This window comes from Varroa jacobsoni, unplaced genomic scaffold, assembly GCF_002532875.2.
Source record: "Varroa jacobsoni isolate VJ856 unplaced genomic scaffold, vjacob_1.0 scaffold_702, whole genome shotgun sequence".
Classification (NCBI taxonomy): domain Eukaryota; kingdom Metazoa; phylum Arthropoda; class Arachnida; order Mesostigmata; family Varroidae; genus Varroa; species Varroa jacobsoni.
The window spans coordinates 161038-184175 of NW_019213604.1; the positions used below are offsets into that span (position 1 = coordinate 161038).

Consider the following 23138-nt stretch of genomic DNA (forward strand, 5'->3'; position numbering starts at 1 on the left):
CCAAACACACAGGCACGGCTGTCACTTAAATTCATACGGAAAACACATTTGGTCGAGCTAAATGCGTGGAAAATGCACTTATAGAATAAATGTTGCAGGCAAATGTTCTTTATGGCTCTATTTTTTTTCGGCCATTTTACCATGGCCGAAATCGCTAATGCTCATTGGTAGGTCACGACGAGACGAGTTGTTACAGCATGCGCCTAGGTGACGGTGAAAACATGCGCACAAAAATAGTCATAACATGGTTCAGGGAGTAAGCCCTGTAAAGCTCCGACGGGGGAGACCCTCGTAGCCACGAGTGTTGTGTGACATTTGCGCGCGCATCAACTAAGAGACAGAAATTACACCTTCTGGACGAGGGCCACCACCCTTGTTGTGCTAATTAAAATTGTCATTATCTAGAATCTATGTAGGAGGATCGAAGAAAATGTTTAGAACAAGAGTCGGTAACGAAAAAAGCGCACAAGGCGAGAAAATTAATTAATAGGAAAGACGGTAGACCAACTTGGTGCCTCGACGTGACAGAAGAAGTGACTTGGCTTCAACTGACGGCTTTAATAATGCTCTAACAAGAATATAGGCCTACGAATCTCTCATCGTCGTGAACATAAGTGAACCCGCGTACTATCGGACACTATTTTTGAGTTTGGTTATTTGGATTGAGGATTTGAATATGATTATATATTTTAATATAAATATATGAACAAACGCGTGTTTTTGTGCCATGGCACGTCTCTTTTACGGGATCTTTGCTAGATTGGCACTGTCAGTAGTAAAATATAATAAATGTACATAGTGAGATATAAATGTAATTAATTTATTTGTTATCCCCGCTAATTATTGTTAATAAACAAAAACGTATTCCAAACGTTGCTGCATAGTTACGTTGCGCTACAAACCGAGATACAAACACGCTAAATATAATACGTCACTAGTAGTAAAGACTAATCGTATATCGGCATTAGGACCAATACGTATATTTCGTTTGCATCTCCTCTTTCAAGTTATAAATATTACGGTTTAATCAATGGCTAGTAAGTCTTCGTTGGTTTCACTTGAAGCTTGCCGTTAAGCTTTTTCACCCACCCAATATGCGCGCGCTCAAGTATAGAAGCATTCGCTAAAATCGATATGGCATTGCTTGCGTAAGAGGCGGAGAGGCCCATTTGTCCCTATATTGTTACCAATTCAAATAATTAGAGGTCATCTCCGTACTACTCGCTCGTTGTATGGACTGAAGTTCGTTGCAAAATTAGTAGTTAGCCTTACTTGCCGCTTTTGCTATTTACTTTTTGATATATTGCTCAAGGAGAGAAATATTCCGTCTCGAACCAAATTTGATCAACCAACAATTACCAAGTGATAAAAAAGACGCCGAACGTTAGCAGTCGTTGGTTAGTTAACTATAAATGTACCTAACAAAATATATATATGTTATTATAACGATGTTATACCGAGGATTTATGAATCGTCTACCGAAATTGTATTGAAGAAGTCAGCTTGTTCGATTTTTTCTAAAGTAGAAAAAATCGAACAAGCTGACTTTGTGGATATAAATAGTAGGATAACCTAGTTTCCATTGCTAATAAATTTTTCTTCAGGTCTACTCAAATCTCGCTTTTCTAGTTTATACTCTAATAACACATATTGAAATAGACACACTCTTCTAGACGAAATACCATCATCTGACTTACATCAGATCCTGTTATAGCTAACTCCGTTTTAAAGTGTTCACGTTGCACATTCGGCTGAGGTGTTCTCGGATTATCGAAAACGTTTACGACAAATTATATATAAATCAGAAAAAAAAAATAGGCGTAACCTCATTTCCATAGAGAACTCGTCTGATACACGTGATGTATGTAGGAAATGTTTGCCCATGAGAACGATCAGAAATCGATAGAGCTTTCTAAAATGAACGTTGCTTCTTGGTCTTGAGCCAGAGCACCACAGCAAGTCAATATGCCGGCGAGCTTAGTTGCAATGATAAATATAAAACACGACCAACATTGTCCTAGATGAACACGATGCAGTAACTGAAGGTACAGCGATTCCTATTTAAGGAATCACGTGTATACACAGAAAAAGGCGTATATATATTCTCACATAATAGCCTTTTGCAGAGGGGGAAAGCACAACAGTAGAGACATTGTCATAAACGTCGCCATTTTGAACATGTAGACATAGCGACTTGTATGAACCTGCAACCAGCGAACATAGAGAGGTACGGCTTTCTTAGCAATGCAAAGTATTTAATCAATATTTTAAAAGTGTCCACTTTTATTTAAGAGAATGAACCGATTCATAACCAGCAGTTCGACTCGTTAATGAAAAATTATGGTAAGAGAACGCGCTGCTACTATAACTCCTTCAGATGCAAACCTTTGAAGATATAGCGACGAAACGAATACGAAAGTAAGCACCCCATAATAAGCGCCTCTTTATACAAACTCTCTATAACCGAACAAGCCCTAGTGGCTGCGGTACGCTCTGTGGTGCGATTTCAACAATTTCTTTACGGAAGAAACAACAGATATCTGCTGACAGCAATTTTAAACGCCGTTCTCAAGGCGGGCTTCCGATATACATACGGCGAAAACGATGGACGAAGTCAACTTCAACCCATCGGTCAACACCGTGTAGGTGGAGCTTACCAGCCATACACGCGATATGCAAAGCTACTGCTGCTGTTGGATCTATAATGAATAGCATTCGTTCAGTGCGAAAAGCATCCGTAGCAGATGACCTCACGGCAGGGTTTCAAGTCTGCGTTGAGAGTCATCCTATATTGCACTCGCAGTGCGACTCGGGAGAGAGACTCGGCAAGCACTGATTGCATACGAACACGTGACAAGCTCGTCGTTCGTGTTCGTATCGACATTGTTGACTCCCCTAAATAATGAGGGAACGCAGTCCCTATTTGGTTGATATCATCCAGAATCATTCGCTGTTCCTTGTCTCGACTGGAACGCTTCCGTTTTGAGCATCAAAGTCGCTATGTATTCCGAGTTGTTCAGACCCAAGGCGTCCATCCTTCGTACATAAGGGCTAGGTTCTCCATCGATGTAGCCTCGTGGATAACCTTCTCGAGTTGTTGTCCGACAGTCAGGTGCGATTTGTCGTGTGTGTCCCGACCCTCAAGTTTAGCGCGGACGCGTCTCCATATTAGCATGCCCTGACGATTACGCTGCTCTTCCCTTTTGCTTTCGATCTCAACTACCTGAAAATAACAGGGCCCTTTCTCAATGAAAATACTCTGCCGCAGACCTTAAGAGCCATGCTTTTTGCTGGTTTCTGGTAGTTTATCTGAACCCCTAAGACGTACCTATCATACTTATGTCTGGCTAAATTTAGCGTCATATAATCACTAACTATTGACCTCTTATTATTTTATTCCCATTTATTGGTAAGGTCTGCAGTAACACTAATTCAGTTCAACTGACCTTGTATGCAAGCAGTCGCTCTACCAGTTGCTGTACGGCGTGGAAGATTTCTCCAATCTGCGACGACGCTTCATGTAACATTGGCAGGTCAATTTGTCCCGGCTGGCCACCCGCGAACGAACGCAACGCAAACTGACAAGTATTGTTGAACTGCCCGACTGTATCAAAACATACCTGTGCCATAATCAATGTATAACATTGTTATTTATATTTCAAGCGCTAATTACACTGAGTGAACCGCTTTACAATTGTTTGATTATTATGGGGTGTCGCAGTGACAAATCAGTAACGCACGCAGGGTCAAACTCTTACTAAATTTTACTTTACAAGACTACACAATACGTTTTTGTGGGATTGATAAAAACAGTATCGCTGCTGACTGCCGTTTGATAAAAGTTCAGCCTTACCTGGACGGGATTGAACGACAGCTGTGGCCAGTTCGCGTTTTTCAGTAAGAACTCGGTGGGCTCAGCGTGGCGAACCGAGGCCGTTAGGTCAACAAGCTCCTGAAGCTTTACATCTGCGTCGACCAACGCCATTCTGTCGATTACGCAATAAGCGAATATAATAGTGAAAATCAAATCTATAATTAGTATCGGTAAATTAAAAAAGCATCTAAAAGGTTTTACTTGCGGTGTAGAAAGATGGGAAGCTGAAAAAATTAGGAAAGTAATTAATGGTTACCAATTTAGAGAAGCCAACTAGCCTCGAAAGAGATCAGCTAGAAAATAATAACAAAGTTCATGCTAAGTCAAGTCCCGAGCTTTTATAACCGACATTGTCGTTAGACATCGCTTTAGATGGCTGGTGCCCAACATAAAGCGGCATATTTATGCATGCTTTCAAACCTAGATCATCTCGCACGTCCCTAAGTTTTTCCGTGGATCAGTAGGCACACACGTTGCGACAAAATTTTAACCTACTACTTCATGTTTATACGTTGTTTTTACTAACCCGATGGGGTGCCAATATCGCTGCACTTGTGCCTGAAGGACCTGCACCTGCTGGGAAATAGAGTCCAGAAGGGCGTCTTTTAGGTTAGTGACCTCAATGCCGACAGCTGCAAGCTCACTGGCGACCCCTGGCTTGGCTGCCACCCGAGCGTACGACGGATTGGACAACATTGCCATCCCAGCATTCGTCACCTCAAGAACGGCCGCCCGAGTTCGACCAACAGCATCTTGGAGGTCAGCTCGAATGCACAAGTCTGCCTCACTGCCATTACCTACAATAGAGACAGGCACATTAATTCTTATACTATTTGTTTTGTGTCATCTTGTTCCTAGAAATACACATATCATGAAAAACTGTTATAGGTAAATCTAAGCATTTACCATGTAAACCAAAGGAGTACGATCAGGAAGACAAAACCGTAAAACTTAAGTCTTCTAACCCGATAAGACAAAGTGCGTAGATGGCCTACCGATGTTATCCAGAACTGATTCGATCGTTGGCAACTCAAAGATCGGTTCCTCGGAGACACTTTGCACCAGTCCCATTAACGCCGTGATTATTTGATGGTCTACAACAACGCGCTCGATGGGAATTCTTGCTGTTACCGTTGCTCGTTCCTCACCAGTCGCCGACATTTCTGGCGAAGCTTCCGTTAAGAGGAGAGGCGCGATCATCAAACTCTCGATTACCCCACACGCCGCTTCAAGCCGGCTAACACCCCCCGTCACAGCGCTCTGTACAGCTGTGAATAGTCCATGGATCAATTGCAGTTTGTCAATAAAACGGAGCTCTCCGAACAGCGAGTCCATTACAAGCAGTAGTGGCTGTAGAGCAGTTCCCGTAACCGAAGAAGCAGCTGTTGTGGAGGTACTGTCAACACCGGATACCGGTGTGGCTACAGAAAACGTTGTCTGCTGACGCTGACTGGCCGCGGCAGCAATAACAGCCTCATACTCGGCCTCAAGCCTGTCTGCAATCACTTCGTACTCGGCGGTAGCTACCATACTCGACAGAAGCTCCATTCCTTCGCCCACGACGGGTACAAGTGGTGAGTTGACAACGTCGAAGTCGGAAAAAGCCAATAACCGGGGTAGGACGTCGATTTTAAAGTTATCAAGCATTCCAATAAGACGTTGGGCTGCGGGAGACTCAGTTAAAGTGTAGAGAACGCGCGGATGTAAAACACTAGCGGACAAAGCGCCGCCTAGACCGTCATCGTGTTCAACATCGCATACGCTCAATTTCTGCGCAAGGTACGAGAGATCCGATGTTAGCTGCTGTTGAGATACAACGGTCTTCGCTTGAAAACGGGTCAGAGTCTGCTGAATGCTCGGCCCGTCGACTTGAGTGCAAACGTGCATGAGCCATTGTGCCCAGAGTGAGGTCGTCTGAGAGAAATACCCTGCCATTAGGCGGAATAAGGGGTTCGGGCAGTGTTCTTGTTCGCAATAGCTGGCTAGCATGGCCGTCGTGTCCTGAACCGCTTTGCAGAGTTCGGAGAACTGCAACCGTAGAGAGGCAAGATCTTGAAATACCGTTGGGCATTCCTGAAACACAAGCAGACGGACAGGGTCGAGTATTTAGTACGTGGGCTATAATTTATTTACGCGAATCTGCTGACGAAATAGCATACTTCTTCCAAATTAGAAAAGCAGCTGTCATATGTTGTTGCTTCAAGCTAGATTTAAATTGTTTTTTTTTTTAGGTGCGATATATTGCCATTGTATAGGGCAAAATGCAATCGCATTGAGTATACAGTAGTGTTGTTGTTAAGATAACTTAATTGCTAAATAAGTAATCATATTTATACAGGTTCACACAAGTTTAACATTTACCCAAGAAACAAAGAAAATGAGTAAAAATCCTAATTTGAAAAATTCAAAAAACTGTCATATTATAATAATAACTACATGAGTTAAATTGATTCCATTGAGTGCATTTATTATGTCGGTCATAGAGCATTGTATGTATCCGTTTGTTTTGCAAATTGGCGCGTTTCTTAACTTGGACCCTTCAAGCGCCCATCTGAAAGACGGATCAAAATACGATTTTTGTTGGCCTATCGACAGAAATAAAACGGACTGAAGTAGGACCTAAAGATCAACTGCCTAGCTACTGGTCGAACCTGCAATGCTGTAATGAGCGCTGTCTTATCAGCCAATGCTATGGCATTATCCCGCCACTCGACGACGTTTGCAGTAAGTTGATTCCAGATAACTCGGAGTTCTCGTTCCACCTTCATTAGATTCTGCTGAAAACCGTCCTCTTCGCAGAGAGCCACAAGCTGAGTAACAGCGCATTCGGCCGTTATCGACGCCGCCTTAGTTACAGATGTTGGTCCACCTTAAAGCACCAACGGGAAGAAAATGTGCACCTAGCGTATTTAGGTCCCTTGATTGATAACATTGGCGTTGACATGTCTAATGATCGTAGAGAACGTGGCATAGCAGCATTGTGCCGAAATTTTATTTTTTGCATATAGTATTTCGCTGCAATAAATTCTAGTAAGTATTTATATCTTGTGAGCAATCTACTGTGTAACTATTATTTGTCATACCGACGCTGTATAACTAGTTACTCACCGACAGTCCAGTCTACGAGAGGATCGTAGACAAAGGCTTCAAGAAGTGTGAGTAGGGTTTCGCGGTTAGCTCTCAGCGTTCGGAGGATGTTTTCTGCAGCTACTTGGAATACTCCATTGAGACCGTTCAAACCAAGGGCTCGACTGAGTATTGGAGTTAGACGGAAAGGCACCCGTTCGGCAACCCGCAGTTGAGTTCCTGAAATCAGGTCTCGCTATAAATATGGCGGCGAATACATCAGAACTGCATAATCATATATAACCTCCAAGTGCTGCGCTTAGTTATCGAGCCTCTTTTATAAGGCATACAAGAAAAATAGGCTCTATACGGTTTACTATACAACCATATCAATGTCGAGACAAAAGTCACTCAAATAATTGTGTGTGTAGAAATTAATGGTCATCGGTTGTATCGGTCTTAAACGATTTTCGTTTGGAATATAATTCTTTTATAGTAAGAGAAACAGACGTAAACAGTAATAGTTTTCGATCACTAATGACGGATAATAATTTAACTTACCTTATAGAATTAAATTAATAATAATCTCATTCGCTGATGTAATGCGTTTTTGAATAACTTTTCCTTTAACGTTAAAACGCTGACACAGTTCTACACGGTTAAGTAAATTTAAAATAGAGCGGTATCTAGTTAGTGTATTTTATTGTCGGTGTTCAGATGTGTCGATGTCTGTGGAGCTAACCATAGGTTTATACCAGTTTGATTAATAACCCCTAATAATAAATGAATTTTAGAAGCGGAATTTTAAACAATAACTTCTGATAAATTATTTTTTTAAATAAATAAGAATATAGTTAGAGTTCTATATAACAATGAATGATAATTTCATAATTGTTTAACAGTTGAAAGTTGGCATTAAAAACCATGCACGTGGCTAAAACAACGGGCGCCGCTACATTGATTAGTCGCTAGTTTTAGTTGTAACCCATCTCTTCAGTATTATACAAAATGTAGGCCTATGCCAGTCTCAGAATAGTCAGACCTATGCGGGCTTTCTTATAGCACGGCCATAACAATCGTTACTTGAAATGATTATTATAACGAACCTCTCTCGAAGCAGACATTGTAGTCGATGTGAATAATATGGCCTGAATGAATATCAACAAGAATGTTGTCTAGATGTCGATCCCCCAATCCGATAATGTAGCCGACAATCGACGTGACAGCAACACTATGCACAAGGGCGTTCTGACGAGCCCAGAGTTGGCCTGGGGTGGCACAGGCTGCCCAGACTTCGCGCAGCAGCAAATCGCCTGGAGTTTCTTTTGTCAGCTCTTCGACGACCTGCATAAGAAGTTCCTTTGGCCATTCGCGCCGTTTATCTGTCTCATCGAAGTTTTATGGGACGAAAAAACACGAAAACAAACACACAGGAAAACGAACGATGCGTCGGTCAGTATGCCTCATTCACTGCTTATTACCCACTTCAGCGAAACGTAATTATACACTATTTACGGACATGGAATAGCAAGTAATTACTGGCGGTTGAATTTTGATCCAACGAACTTTCTTCCGTTATAAGTAAAAGTAGGAAATTCATATAAAGTAAATTGTACCGTACGTACCGGTGGGAATGTTGGCCTTATTGAGTTTGGGAATTAATTTACTATAGAACATTTCGGTAGGCCTGGTTGCATAGCCCTGCTTGGCAATCTGGTGCCTCTTGTACAGTGCAAACAGCGGCACCGAACGATCAATCCATTGTATAAGACCCGAACGGCGTCCCATCGGAGTGACTGCGTAGCTACGGGCCAAATAGGAGTTTTGGCCGAATCGCTTCGACAAGATACGATTAGAGATTGAAAGGAACTGCATAATCCTTTCGTCAAGATGAAGGTCCTCCAAACCTAATAAAATAACAAGCAGTATTCTTTTTTAATTTCTACGGTAATATGTACTGCTATCCACAACATGGTTGAATCAAGTTCTTCATATCATTCTAGTGCCACCCAATCTTGTCATAGTCCTAGCTAGTTCTCTGCACCGGGGGCCTTTGCCACTTTAACCATTCTAATATTAGAGAAGTGTATTTGAAACCGATTCGCATGGAATTTTCCAAGAAGAACCAAAACCAGCGTACCTTTACGTCCGGCGAGCGCCACAAGGCGTTTAAGACGTTACGGTTTGTCTACTAGAGATAAGCTTCATTCAAGTACGAAACTTTTGTTTATTGCCTATTCAACGGAAGCCACACACCGAGTAAGAAAACAGTACCGTAACTCGCGCGAACAAACTATCGATAGCGAGGAAATTCCCATCATTTCAAACCGTACTGGTACAAGTAGAAATGAAACACCTATGTAGATGTTCCAATACATAAATAGATTGTATATTGGTCTATTTGCTTTATTCTTCACTTCATTTTTTCCATTAACGGTTAATTTCTTTATTTCGGAGCAGTCTCGTTTGTCGGTGACGTCGTCCCTTTCTCCCAGATAAATAAAGATGCGAAACCGGAGTCAGTTAACAAATAGACTAGAGAATAAGCCCAACTTACTTTTCACGCTCTAACCGAGACTGAACGCACATAAAGCTAAATTCGTGTTCCACTCAATTAGGTAGATGTCCCTATTTATAACAGCAAGTTATTCTTGACTGCCCTTAACGGTCTGCTGGAAAGCGCTTGCTCTGGGCCATTCATTCCAAAAAGAACTTAATTCGATGTATGCCTATTGCGCCTTTTTTTATTGAACATTTTTTATGTTACTAATCGCGAGCTGGGATATGTTTTTCGAAAAAAATATTAATAAGCTGCAAGTTGTCTAAAATAATACGACTTGGACTATGCTCGATCTTCGTTGGTTAAGCTGGGTTTTATTTAGGTACTAACCGGTAACTTACGTGCTCAAATGGTCATCTGAGAAGCTACAGGTTGGCACCATGATTAGACTTTCAACCTTACATATAATATACAACACGAGACTTGATCATCACTAAAACTTAGCATGGCGCAAAAAGATAGCTCCCAACTAAAATAAAGGCCTAATCGGTAAAACTGTGGAAATTTTCTATTTGATCCTGTAAGTTAAAAATATTCAGCCAAGACGAACGTCGGAAAAATACTTTTCGTATTGCCCTTTACTTTTTAGAAAATAAAACGTATGTTTTTAAATGAAGAAGCGACCCTCGATGGATATCGCCGAAACTCCTGAAAAGGATCTTTTATTTACTTCGCAAAACTTTGGGTCTTGTAGATCCAACAATTCACATCACCAATATTCTATTGTGATTATTGTATAAGGCAATCGTTTAATAGATAATACGGTCACTTCTGCATTTTCAAATTTCGATCCTTAAAACTATAGAGAAGACTAAAACTTTACCACCTTTGATCTTAAAGTTCAAAGATATTGTCGCGTGTATTTTATGACCACCTTACAAACACGGTCGAATCGGCCAGTTTTAGTTATAGTACACGGCCGTGAAAGTCGGGGGAACTGAACTTTTTTGTTTCAAAAATCATTAAACGCTTGTAAAGCACCTGACAGAAAATCCAAATGCTTTGTCCACTTCTTAGTAAGTTACATAATAGCATGACATGTTCAACGCTAAGTCCAGTTGAAGGGCTGATTTTACAGTTGGATAAAAGCGCCACAGAGAATTCAACTATCAGACTGAGTAATTGCAATACGAATCCCACTATGGTTTCGTCTTTACTAAATAAAACGATTTACGGCCGCAGGACATCCGCAGGGATCCTTCTCGATGCGCGTAAGCAAAGAGAGTCGATATAACAGTTTAGTCATTAATAATTACGGGTCAGCTTACGTTGACTAGATTGATGACAGCCACAATGAATAAGCTTGATAAATGAAGAAGAAGAAGACAGAAGACAAACTGCTATTTATGATCGTATATGAATATGATATATGAACTAACTAGAAAAAACAACGTATTGTTTATAAAAAGGTGAAAAAAACTTTTTAAGCCTGCCAATGTTTGTTCTATTGTGTATTATGTTCGCGAGGGAATTTGTCCTATGAGTGCTGATATTGGCCATTTCGTGTAAGGTTTCAAGATCGACACCATAAGCTTAAAGCGTTTTTTAATAACTAGACCGAGTACATCTTTAACATTCATAAATTGCCTAGGCCTTAAACTAATGAGTTAAATCTATAAAATCATTGAATGGAACAAATCCTAAGTCACATTATAAAAACGATTATTGCCAAATGTAAAAAGAACATAATAACAAGTCACGAAAGAGCCAAGACTTGAAACGCAGTGCAAGTTCAGTAAGGCGTATTTACTGTCCAGTTCTAGTTTACGGCCAAATTGAGTGAAGAAACGGGCGTTCACCTATATTTATCCCGTTGGCGTTATTAAGAATCATAGGGAGAGCGGCAGTATCAAAAGGCCATAATAAATGTAGATAAAACTATATCAGTCACATACGTAGGATAGCACGCCAAAGCTTTGTTACAAATTATATATGGAACTTTTTGAAAGAACAGAATATAAGGCTGTATTCTATCATAATATTACAGTCATTAAGCATCATCAAATACTGATTACAGCTATTTTGTTGTTGCGCAATTATTCCGGTCGACGCAGTGCTCGAATATAGGGCTAATGACGTGCCAAATTTAGGTATCTCTTGCATTACTTGTTCAACAGTGTGACATATGACTAATTCGGATCATATCGGAAAAAAACTATAGATAACATATGTAGATATGTAGATTATCCTTGCAGGAAAAGGTAGTCGCAAAAAACGGTAGGAAAATTGGTAGTTAATTGATATGCAGGTTGAAAAATACCTTACGAGAAAGAAATTTTAAACCCCATTACTTTACTGGGTATGTTACGATAATTAGATGCTACAACCTTAAAGAAACTGTAATTCGTAATTTATCTCTCTATGTTTTAGATTGAAAACGGAACTCACCTTTGAACAGGAACGTATACCTAACGCCGTCATCTCCAATGAGCGCAAACTTTTTCGGCTTTGATTTGGTGGGCAATAGAGTAACTGTTGATGCCACAGACGCAACTGTCGCTCGGTTTTGTCCCGGCACGGGAAGTAAGGTATTCCTGAGGCCCGCCAAACGAGGAGAGATTGTTGACATGGCCAACTGGGACCGTACATCCTCCTGAATCTTAACATTTACTGTTGCACATAATGCCTTGTAAGCTTTTTTCAGAATTTCTGGATCCTGTAAAATAATAAGGTCAATATCATTAGAAGGAGCGATGGATGGTATCATCGATAGTTTATCTTTTTTTTTTATTAATAGGTCCCAAACATCGCGTAAATCAAATAACAATGTGTCCAGATGCACTGTTTTATAATGTATCACAAAACTGAGCTTTATCTAAAAGCATGAAACGTTCGCAAAAGCTGTTGAATATAACTTTAATTCAACAATCAAACCTAAAATAAAAATAGCGATTCAAAATTATTTTTTTATGAAGGAGTCCTTATGCCAGACACAGGTCTTAACAAATAGTAGAAAATTCACAGAACGAACGATTTTTTTACGTCGGAAAACGTTTCCACAATACATCCAGGGCCGACCGATTTAATTTTTGCATAAACAGCAACCCTGTTGAAAATGACATATGCTCGTGTTTCCTAGTCAGCCCTTGATATCTACACAATAGGCACCTATTGTATACGATATGACAGATGATGAGAACCATACAACTTACAGCCAGTCTTTATGTTTACCTAGCTGGCTTAGTCTAATGAATTTTTTAAAAATACAGAAAGCTTATCTCCACACATGTGGGAAATTGATAAAGAGTCTGATACTAGAGTCCCGTTTCAGTTGCAGGCTAAATTCTTTTTCACTAATTTACTTTGCATTTGATTGATAGAAGTTGTATTCGTGGAATATGTCAGAGTCCCGAAACTCTGACATATTCATTTAAAGTCAGATTATTACCTTACATGCTATTTTATCGTACAATGTCTTCTTACAACATACGCCTAGTGTGTTTATTAAATATCGAAATTATGTTCATGTATTTCATAAGCGTGCTGTGAGCAGTACGTCTGCACCATTGCATCTACGGCACACTAAGTTTATTTAAATCTATCCTTGGGAAATAGCAAACAAATTTCAGATCTTCGCGACAGCAAAACAAAACTTCCGGGATTATCTCGAATGGATTCTTATATATATAGTCGATAAAACTTCAAGGAGTTATTTAGGAATGAATTTTCCTCGTAATAATTAAGATAGCGGATTGTCTTGTACAATTAAACAAAAGTTGTATAGTAGCCTGATAACGTTCAAAAAAAAGATAACCAAATCATTACTGAGCGGTCACCGTTTTTGACAAATTTACGTGTCAATAAAAATATTTTCATTTTATCATATTTCATTTTACCTATAATAACGCATGATATAATTATTATGATTTATTATAGGTATATATTGATAAAAGTAAGAAAGAGTGAATCACGAATCTGGTTTGCGATTGCTAACAAAAAAGCCTTAATTCTACAAAACTGAGTTCATCTGTACGGCTCATGATTTTATTCAACGCAAACCAAAATGCAGAACATCTGCTATAGCCATATCAGAGGAGATGTGATCATTTCCAAAAATTGAGAGCCAGGTAAATGCATTTTCTTCGTGACACATTGCATAGAATTTTAACTCTTTTTATTATAATTCTCTTACTGTAAATCTTTGTAAGTACTAGATTTTTACGGAAAAATCCGACCAACTTTGAGACTGAGTAACTTCAAGAAACTTGGAAATGAAGACGGGCTGAGTTTACTTCAGTTGAGATAGGTTCACAAGTCTATAATCTTTTAGTCCCGAAAATTGACGCTCAGAGGTTTTCGTTCTTCGAAAGTAACAGCGCAACGGAAATTCAGCAAAGATTGAAGAAGACGTCAGGCAACGAGGCCCTAGATGAAAGCACAGTACGCGAATGGCGTGAACGTTTCAAGGACGGAGGTCGGAATGTTGAACATCAGCAAGCAGCAAGTAAATGATCAGATGTCGGGACCTTCAGGACAAAAACGCACTGCCGAAATTGAAAAAGCTTTCTTCGACAACAGAGCTTGGAGCCTAATAGCTTTATCGGCCAAAATTGGTGTTTCATATGGAACGATGAACAGAACGATAACTCGAATACTGAAAATGCAAAAATTGAGTAAAAAATGGGTCCCTAATGGACTGATTTCAGGCCAGTTGGAATGTATGTGGTATATTCCACGTCCAGTTCTCGGAATAAAAACCTCTCTGGAGGTATAATTCAATATCTACTGCCAACCGGAGAGGGGCCAGCTGAAAAAGTAGCATCGTCCTGGAGAGAAATTTAGTTTGCTAACAGTACTGAGGGGGTTAGGAAATAAAATGATAGTACTATTTGCAATGGACATTAGAGACATTACAAATTACAGAGAAACACAGTTTCTTAAGAGACTCGTGCACCCTAGAACACGGCTACCAAAAGCACATAGTATAGTTATTTGATGACAACGCCAAACCTCATTGCCACACATAATTATTTCCTGAATATAGAAGGGAAATATCCAAGGTCGGCGTCAACCCGCTCATTTTCCCCATTTAAATATGTGTGATTACGGGGCATTCCGCGCCCTAAAAAGAGCAATTGATAAGCAAATATAAGCGACTATGGATTTCCTTCGAAATGCCATAAATCGAGAAATATATATAAAGACACGAGTGGCAGGTGTATAGCTTTCCAGAACTTGCCAGAGCCCTGTGACAAATGCATGGAAACATAAAAGAGCATCTCACTGAAAATGCAGCTTGCTTCGAAAAGTCGTAACAAGGGAGAGCCAGATACCATCAATTTTGAATCCATTATATCGTCATACCCAACAGATTTGCGTACAGAACACTGAAAGCACTCGTCTTCCTGGACTGTCCTCTAACGCACATATACGTGGTCGATATTTATTAGCCTGTAGCCTGTAGATTATGTGAATCGTATACACAACCATAAATTATACGTCACGAGAGGCTACCACAATACTTTAGCAGAATCTAACTGAAAAACAATTCGCATGTAAAACTGGTCCTTAGCGTATTCGGTATGTGCGTAGTCTCAACCAGAAAAGCGGAAGACCCGCCCATTCCGACGTGGGTATCAGACAAATTAAATAGCAAGCCAGAACCCAGAATCGACACGTTATAATTGTTTTTCGTCTTATCGGCCTACTTTGTATGTGATGCGAATCAATATTAACGTTGCCGTCGTCTCCATACACACTGTAGTTAGTAGTTCTCCTGCTCAAGCAGGCCAATCGACCCTGTACACGAACTCAGCATTGAAAACAAAATCGGAGACCACCAAGCGAGGACACTGGGACTGTATATGTTCCAAATGATGCATATTTTTCTCTAAATTTAGGTACAAAGCAGATTTAAATAGGTTGATCCAAGTTGTCTTCATGCCAATATAAAGGGAAGAACTTCCCCATCTTTAACAAATACAAATAAAGCTCACTAGATTTCAAGCGCCAAACTACACTAGGTAACAATGATTAGACGACAGATACTGAAACCCCTGCGTAAGCAAGTTCTATTTGATCACAAAAAAATGGTTTCGTGTCGATTTCGGGCAATCCTCCACTAATGCAACACAGATAAAAGTTTTCGGCAAAAAATTTGCCCCTAGATAACATATTTTACTCATATCTTTATCCGATCAACAACGAACTGCTAAAAGAGTATCTCGCATATTGTGGCGAAGGGAAGCCAAAGTGTTCGGTTTCGTATAATACTATGAGGTGATTGTTTTCTATTCAATACAATTGAACGTGTTTTAATATCAGAGACGCCATTAAACTATAAAATACCTAGCGGCTGTAAGTGACATATATCAGTAACGAGTTCGTTGACCAATTAGCACGTTCATCGGTTCCTAATAAATTCGACGCAAGCCGCACGCATTCTGTCTGTTAGTTAACCGAGTTCGTATCTTGAATGGACAGTTGGTTTAACGCCCACTGAACTAATATTAAATATCTACCTAGACGATCAGTCACTACGCCGTCTCTAACGTGCTATTCAGATAAAACCCACTTAAAAAGCTATCCTGCTCGGGCACATGTGATGCGAAAATAGTAAATTTACACTTCACCCGTAGCGGAAATAAGCACACGCATAAGTACACGGAAAATAAGCAAGCGCATCAGCATACCCTTAAAATTGATACGAGTGAATCGTGCGTGAAACCGAATTTCAATATGGCTGCGAACGTTGCTGTGGGCGGTAGATCTCAGGACACTGCAGTTCAACAGGGCTTACGAAATGACCGAAGACCGGAAGAACGCTGGATACAATTCCGTTACGTGTTTCTTCTTCTAGGCTTTACTGGTTTCTCGTGTATATTTGTGCTGCGAGTTAACCTACATGTCGCTATCGTATCTATGGTAAACCATACAGCAATATATAAAACGGTGACAAAGAGCGACTGCTATAAGGATTTTAATCACAGTATCACCGAAGATATCATACACTCGGATGGACCTTTCGAGTGGAGCCCGATAACTCAAGGTCTCGTACTGGGATCGTACTTCTGGGGGTATATTTTGACTCCTATACCAGGCGGAACCCTTGCCGAAAAATTCAGTCCTCGGTGGCTGTTTGTCTCCGGAATATTTATTGCTGCGGTTCTAGGTTTCCTCGTGCCGATCGTCACGCAATATTTTGATTATATTGGCTTAGTCGCCCTTCGCCTATTTCAAGGCCTTAGCGCAGGAGTCACCTTCCCATCAATTGAGGTTCAATTGGCCTACTGGGTTCCAGAGCATCAACGGGCGATGGCTGTTACTTTTGTACATTCAGGCGTTTTTGTTGGCGTTGCCGTCGGGATGTTCGTAGCCGGTGAACTGGCTGGTAGCGGGTTTCTTGGGGGCTGGCCGAGTGCATTTTACGTGCCCAGTGTGTTTAGCATAGTATGGTGCGTGCTCTGGGTAATATTTATTACCGACACCCCGAAAGAGCATCGTTTGATGTCGAAAGCCGAGCTAAGGTATATCACTGGAGACGTTGAACGACATCGTAACACTCACGCGCCTACACCTTGGAAGGCCATTCTGCTTTCACCTTCCGCATGGGCCGCTCACATTGCCCTATTTGGAGCGTTGTATTTGCATGCTGTTCTCGGCTCAATGCTGCCAACATACTTTGGTACGGTCTTATACTTTGATATTCGCAGCAATGGCATGTTTTCAGCACTGCCATATGTTGGAGCAACAGTGGGCTGTCTGGCTTCGGGACCAATATGTGACGCAATTGTAGCCCGGAGTTGGTTGTCTCTGACGAACGCACGTAAATTATTCAACGCGATTTCGCTTGTTGTCCCGTCGATAATTTTATTTGTCGTAGTGGCTGTTGGCGGTTGTAATGGGATGGTTAACCTCGTTTTGTTTGTGACTGTGGGTATATTTCGGGGTATAAATGAGGCTGGTGTAGGTCCTATTCCAATAGATATAGCTCCGGATTTTGCCGGAAGCGTTTTTGGCGTAAGTGTAATGGTCGCTGCATTAGCCGGCATAGCTTGTCCGTATATCACTGGTGTGCTCACCGAAGAGAAGAACACGACCTTAAACTGGGCGAACAGCTTCTACGTTGCTGGTATCATTGGGCTCCTTTCGGCGCTCATTTTTCAAATATTCGGCACCGCAGAAATTCAGCCTTGGGGTCTTGCACAGCCAAAAATGATAAAGCATGAGACAAGCACAAATGAGTCTGATCTAGTTTTGCCAGCCGAGGAATCATTTCTAGCTTTGCCAATCATAGAGTCCAAGCCGACTAAAATCAAGCAATCAGACGCTCACAATGACAACGAAAGAGAGAGGAAAAAAACCAAAAAATAGTCTTCAGTCTCCTACGTAGAGAGCACCGTATAGGGATAAACAAACTGGGCTATGCCACCATAAACGGAGAGTTCGATAAAAAAAAATTCTTGTTGAGCGTATCCGCAGCTGGTTATCCGAATTTTGGGAGCTGTGACTTTGATATAGCAGCCGTACATATAATTTGATCAGACACACGACCAAGTTGAAGGAACAACATGAGACCGACACCTGCTACGTGTTTAACAGGTCGTGTCCACTTATAGAGAAGCTGCGTAGTTGCTTTTGACCCAATGCAGAATGAGGGCGAAAAGGTTCTAAATTCTAAACCGCTGGCTATTGGTTTGACTTTGGATTCAACGACGACCTAATCATTGGCTATGCGTCGAATATATTGGGTATTCTACCTCCCAAGCTATAGCAAAAATGCCTACACGAACTGTCCATACAGCTTCCTTAGATTGTGGGGTCGTCGTCGTCGTACACGCGCTATAACGAACATCCACGAGCAATGACTCGTTATTGCCCTCACTTTAAGCAGTTTCTCTACTCAGTGTTTAGCCATGTTACTTTTTCAACCGAAAGCACTGGTTTCCTAAAAGTCATCTCATCTCATCTTGCAAAATGGCAACGTTAATATCTGGAAGAAAAACAGTCTGTTCACTAAAAACTGAGATCAATCTGCTAGAGGACAACAGGCAACTAAGGTGAACGGATCAGAGCTGTCCGTAACTTAAAAACTACAACACAAGTGGCTCGCACCAATGAACCGGAATTGATGATATCCAGGTTAATCTGAAGAAGCGAGACAGTCTATTCGATCGGTGTCATGCTATTTGTCAACGTCCTGATACAACGATCACCGTAATGTTAAAGACCATGAATCAATAAATGCTCAGAGCACGCTATTAATAAAGCTACCATCCCTGTTTCTCATAACTCTTATGCTGTTCTTCAAAGCAAAGTGCGGATAAACAAACATTGTAGCTTAAGCAACCATGTCTACTATTTAAAGCTTGGTACCCCACGAATCTTCTCTATAGATATAGCCTGCAAGGGTAGAACGTGTATACTAATGTGAATGTCAGGAGCGGTAGTTCATCCATGAACATAAGGGATTCCATGAACTAAAATGTTTTGCTTATAACGATAAATCAAGTTAGAAAGTTCATTCGATCTTTGCTTTAAATCAGTCTATTGTAGATTTCCATCTACGCAGCAACAATTAACATGTGTAGACATGATTTGCGCGCGTGCGCTTCCAATCATACGACTAATTTTCGTATAAAAATTACTCGCACAATTCTTCTGGATATGTTTGTGTTTAAAAGTGCAGCGTCACAAAGTCCTATGTACAATTTGTGAGCTGCTGTTTGCTACTTCTTCTTGGGTGCATTCTTGAGTACTCGAACTCGTTAACAGCAAAGAAGCAGTTATTCTCAGCGTTACTTGCGCATTTCAGCCGCACACTATGGAGTAAACACTCCCAAGATCTTTGTTACACTAATTTATTGTCAACATTCATGCCTAGCGCATGAGCAAATGAATGATTCTTCCCCCATGACCAAATTTTGGTACGTTGAGTTGGCCTAATGGCTAGATGCTAGCCCATACGGCAAATGCTACTACTATTGCTTATCATCAGATTATTATTGTCTATAAACGAGAACAGCAAAATCCTCGGTGGCATGTTCGCCGGCAGTTATTTGAAAAACAAATAATACAGAGCAAGCTCTGTATTCTTTAGTTAGTTGAATTAGAAGAAGACGTAGGTCTTTTCCTAAGAATACCAGTCAATGTTTGTGATGCAGGATCTAACTACCAATGCCGTGTCCTTCAGCCCACCTTCGCAAAGAAACTTATATTTTACCTAACCTTGTTCTTATACGGGTTTCCAAACTACACGTATCTGTATTGGACATGCGATTATAATGGTTATCATGACAACGTTAGATTATACCGAATGATAATTTGCATCGGGTTCCTCTTAGTGATGTTTTGACATTTGCTGCCTGATATCACACACGAGGTCATGTAAACATTACGAAGCATGGGACTCTCCGATATCTGGAGTCTTCTGGAAAAAATATAGGCAGTACGCAGAAATAGCTATGTGCCCAGGCTGGTAATGGATTAGCCATAATGATCCGGACAGCTTGGCCACACGCACTTCGATCGGTGCGTTAAATTGCACATCGTCTAGAACAATACATAACAACGGCAAATCAATGACCAGGCAGAAATATAGGCTCTATGGCAAGAACTTTCTTGTTTCTTGGTTCTTTCGGCCTGATATGAGCTCATATAATTCAAGCCCCACATATAACGATGGTGAACTACACAGCAGTCCACGAACTAGCAACTGTTACGTGGGTTACAATGGTATAGAGAATGAGACCACGAACGTGTACCTACAGTCTATCTGAACCTACTCACGTGGAGCTTAATGGTGCAAGGGTTTATACGAAGTGCTTTCTACTGGGGGGTACATAATCACTCCTGTTTCAGGCAGAACATGACATAATGCATTCGTTTACTCCGTGGCATGAGGTCTTCCTTTCTTATTTGCATACGCTTATCAATAAAGTACTACTCTAAATTGATATTGTATTATATCACCACCAATTTAAGTTTTCAATGCCATATTTTACATTGTTATTGCCATAGCCGAATGCGATGGTCAGATAAATATGGTTCTAGTTGTGCTTGCCTGTTCAGTTCAAGGTATGAACTTGACTGGTGTTAACCCCATGTTGACAGACATGATCCTAGATTTTCGCAAAAATGTTTTCGGAATTAGCGTAACTTCAGTGCACTTAGTGGGATTCGGGCGTCAAGCATACCGGTATATTCGTGAATGGCATGAATACAACAACTAGTTGGTTGTACACCTTCTATGTTGCAACCTTTAGAAAGATTGTCTAAGTGCTTGTTTTCCAGTTCTTCGGTACCTATGAAGTTCAACCCTAGGATAATGTCCCTCCACCAGGCGTCAGTACGATTAGTAACGCTCGGAACACTTAAGCGAATGCGTCCTCCCTACCCGCAAAATGCAATTTCTAAGACTAACTTCTAAGAAATCGCCAACGCAAATCCTCAAGTAGAATAATTACTTTTGAAGCCGTTTCGCTTCTGATTATTATGTCGTCAGAACTACGAAATACTTAGCTGAAGTTTACGAGGCCGCGAAAATTAAACCTGCTGACTTTGTTCAAACTTCGACCGAATCAAAATCCATAGGCAATGAAGTACCCATAAAAACACTATCGGAAACAAATTCGATCTTCTCTAACACCTAAATAGCATTTATTATAAATATCATCTCCTTCTCTTTCGCATTGGTGAATTTATTTACAGAAATGTAGCGTATTTATCGTCATAAATTGTACATGACCTTACAGCACATATAAACTGTTGTAAAAACGACTTTCAAAAATATATGCGTATATAAAATGCTATAATTAAATTTATTCATGTATAACTAACTGTGGCTAAAATACAATATTTATACATAGTGTTGTATTTGGTGTTACCTTCCTATAATAAAATTCGAATACTGTTGACAAAGTACTTACTTTACAGTTCTGGAATGTGTCGAGTGTCTTATTAAGGGGTCCCGAAAAGTTCTTCTGGAACCATTCTTCATGAGGTGTTTCTGCCGGCGATAGCAGCGTCATTTGGATTAGGTCCTTCAGTAAATCCGTGCACTACACGATGGAAATCATAATAAAGTTATTGCAGAATTATTCAATTTATTCTAGTAGCTCCATTTTCTGTTAAAATTGGTAAAACTAATTCCTTACATCATCTAAACATGAATGTCAGTTGGGTGTTCCCGAAGACCTATCATAAATGATATAACATTCGTCCGATAGGAGGCCTTACATTATCAATTTCAAAAAATTTCAGCCTGATGCAACCTTATGCAATGCAAAAAAATCTAAAAAAACTTTAGTATGTTCATCTTTCTGTCTGTACAACTACTATATATGGTACATAACGAAAAGATAACCTGCTATAAAAATAAAGCTCCCCAACAATTGAACAGCTCAAATAGCAGATGGAAGTAATTTCACTTTTATTACACAGTGTACCACGACGCTCGAGGAGGCTCAATAAAAGCGAGACGTCAACCAATCATCTAATGGCTTCAGTAATAAATGACAAAATAAATAAATAAAATAAAAAATTACAATTTAGATTACTGCTGTACCATAGATGGAAACATATGTCTCTCATGAGAAAGTTTGTTGGCAAGCAATATATGAGAAACATTTATCGAGTGTGACGTCCTTGTACTGTGCGACATGAGGAAGATTAGCCATGCCATTTTCTCTGGTAGAGCTTACACAGGAAACACTCGTCTACAGAGAAACACGAGACGTATGACGGTTGGGCACAGGTGGTTGAAATAAACAGCGCGCTTCATTGATTGCTAACGTTACCTATAAAATGATTTTCCACCATAGTCCTCTTTTACGGCCATTGACTTATGGCCGAGTTTCAAATCACGTGTTGATAACTTGTACTACATTTTTCAATTTATTTACGTGAACGACTTGTACAGGTTCAACTTTCAATTATGTCATTAAAATAAATACTATGGTAGACAACTTCTAGACCGATGTACTAACAATCCTTTTTATACTAGTCCTTCATTCGAGTATGGCGTTTTCACCAACATGGATAGGTAATGAATGTTATACTATATTTGAGTTTGATCTTGTGGCTACTTGTCCAGCGATGATAGTACCCTAGAGTATGTAAGAGGAATATTCATATGTGTATATATATGTGTGTGTAAATGTATAAACACACACATATATATACACACTGCACATATAAATGTGTCAGGATTTTTGCAAAATCATATCAAACAGAACGAAATAAATAAAAAAAGATGATAGAAAAACAAGAAGAAAAGCGACTCCTAGCCTGGTTGTTTCTGGATGGAAACCTCACGTAAGGACATTGAGCTCTTTAGCACCAACGCATGTTTAATGTCTAATGAGACTCTATCGCCTAGCTAATTTTTTCTACTATAAGATTTTCGCACTTTGAAGTTATAGAAAACAACTAGCACTTCCATCTTATGTACTGAAACAAGTTTTTCCGGAGGTTTAGTCAACTAATGAGTCGCGAGACGTTTTTTAATCGCGAATGAGAATTGGAATGCTCTTGCACGACGTTTTCCTTAAGATTAGGCATTATAATACATTGTGTAATTAGTTCACGCTGGCTGATTAAAAAAATTGCCATACCTGATATTTACAAAAGTTCTTATGGTCATAGAATGCCCAATCTCTTGAGTCGAACGCATTTATGATTTTTTAAAGCCCAATCTTT

At 40.2% G+C, this 23138-nt stretch overlaps 2 protein-coding genes and 1 long non-coding RNA gene across 4 annotated transcripts in view; 2 read left to right on the plus strand and 1 right to left on the minus strand.

Annotated features, from left to right (window-relative positions):
• Positions 1–799: 799 nt before the first annotated feature.
• The window catches only part of nonC (serine/threonine-protein kinase Smg1), a 31642-nt gene continuing 9303 nt past the window's right edge, over positions 800–23138 (minus strand). The window contains exons 18-29 of one of the 2 annotated variants that reach the window (XR_002681868.2): positions 21368–21499; positions 11889–12156; positions 8566–8847; positions 8047–8322; positions 6983–7180; positions 6526–6743; positions 4870–5947; positions 4401–4671; positions 3854–3986; positions 3447–3620; positions 2658–3223; positions 800–2204 (exon numbers count right to left, since the gene is read on the minus strand). Coding sequence is in view for 1 of the 2 variants with exons in the window: in XM_022837374.2 (XP_022693109.1) it covers positions 3017–3223; positions 3447–3620; positions 3854–3986; positions 4401–4671; positions 4870–5947; positions 6526–6743; positions 6983–7180; positions 8047–8322; positions 8566–8847; positions 11889–12156; positions 21368–21499 (3237 nt within the window). In the remaining variant the exon portion in view is untranslated. Of the gene's footprint in view, positions 3224–3446; positions 3621–3853; positions 3987–4400; positions 4672–4869; positions 5948–6525; positions 6744–6982; positions 7181–8046; positions 8323–8565; positions 8848–11888; positions 12157–21367; positions 21500–23138 lie in introns of both variants that reach the window. The other variant, XM_022837374.2, reaches the window with a different exon arrangement.
• Positions 12043–22411, plus strand: LOC147753152 (uncharacterized). Its single transcript, XR_015312053.1, has 2 exons — positions 12043–12129; positions 21375–22411. It is a non-coding gene; the product is annotated as an uncharacterized LOC147753152 (long non-coding RNA).
• Positions 16179–18683, plus strand: LOC147753153 (sialin-like). Its single transcript, XM_086969330.1, has one exon. The coding sequence runs from the start codon at positions 16179–16181 to the stop codon at positions 17811–17813; it is 1635 nt and encodes a 544-aa protein (XP_086825456.1). The 3' UTR covers positions 17814–18683.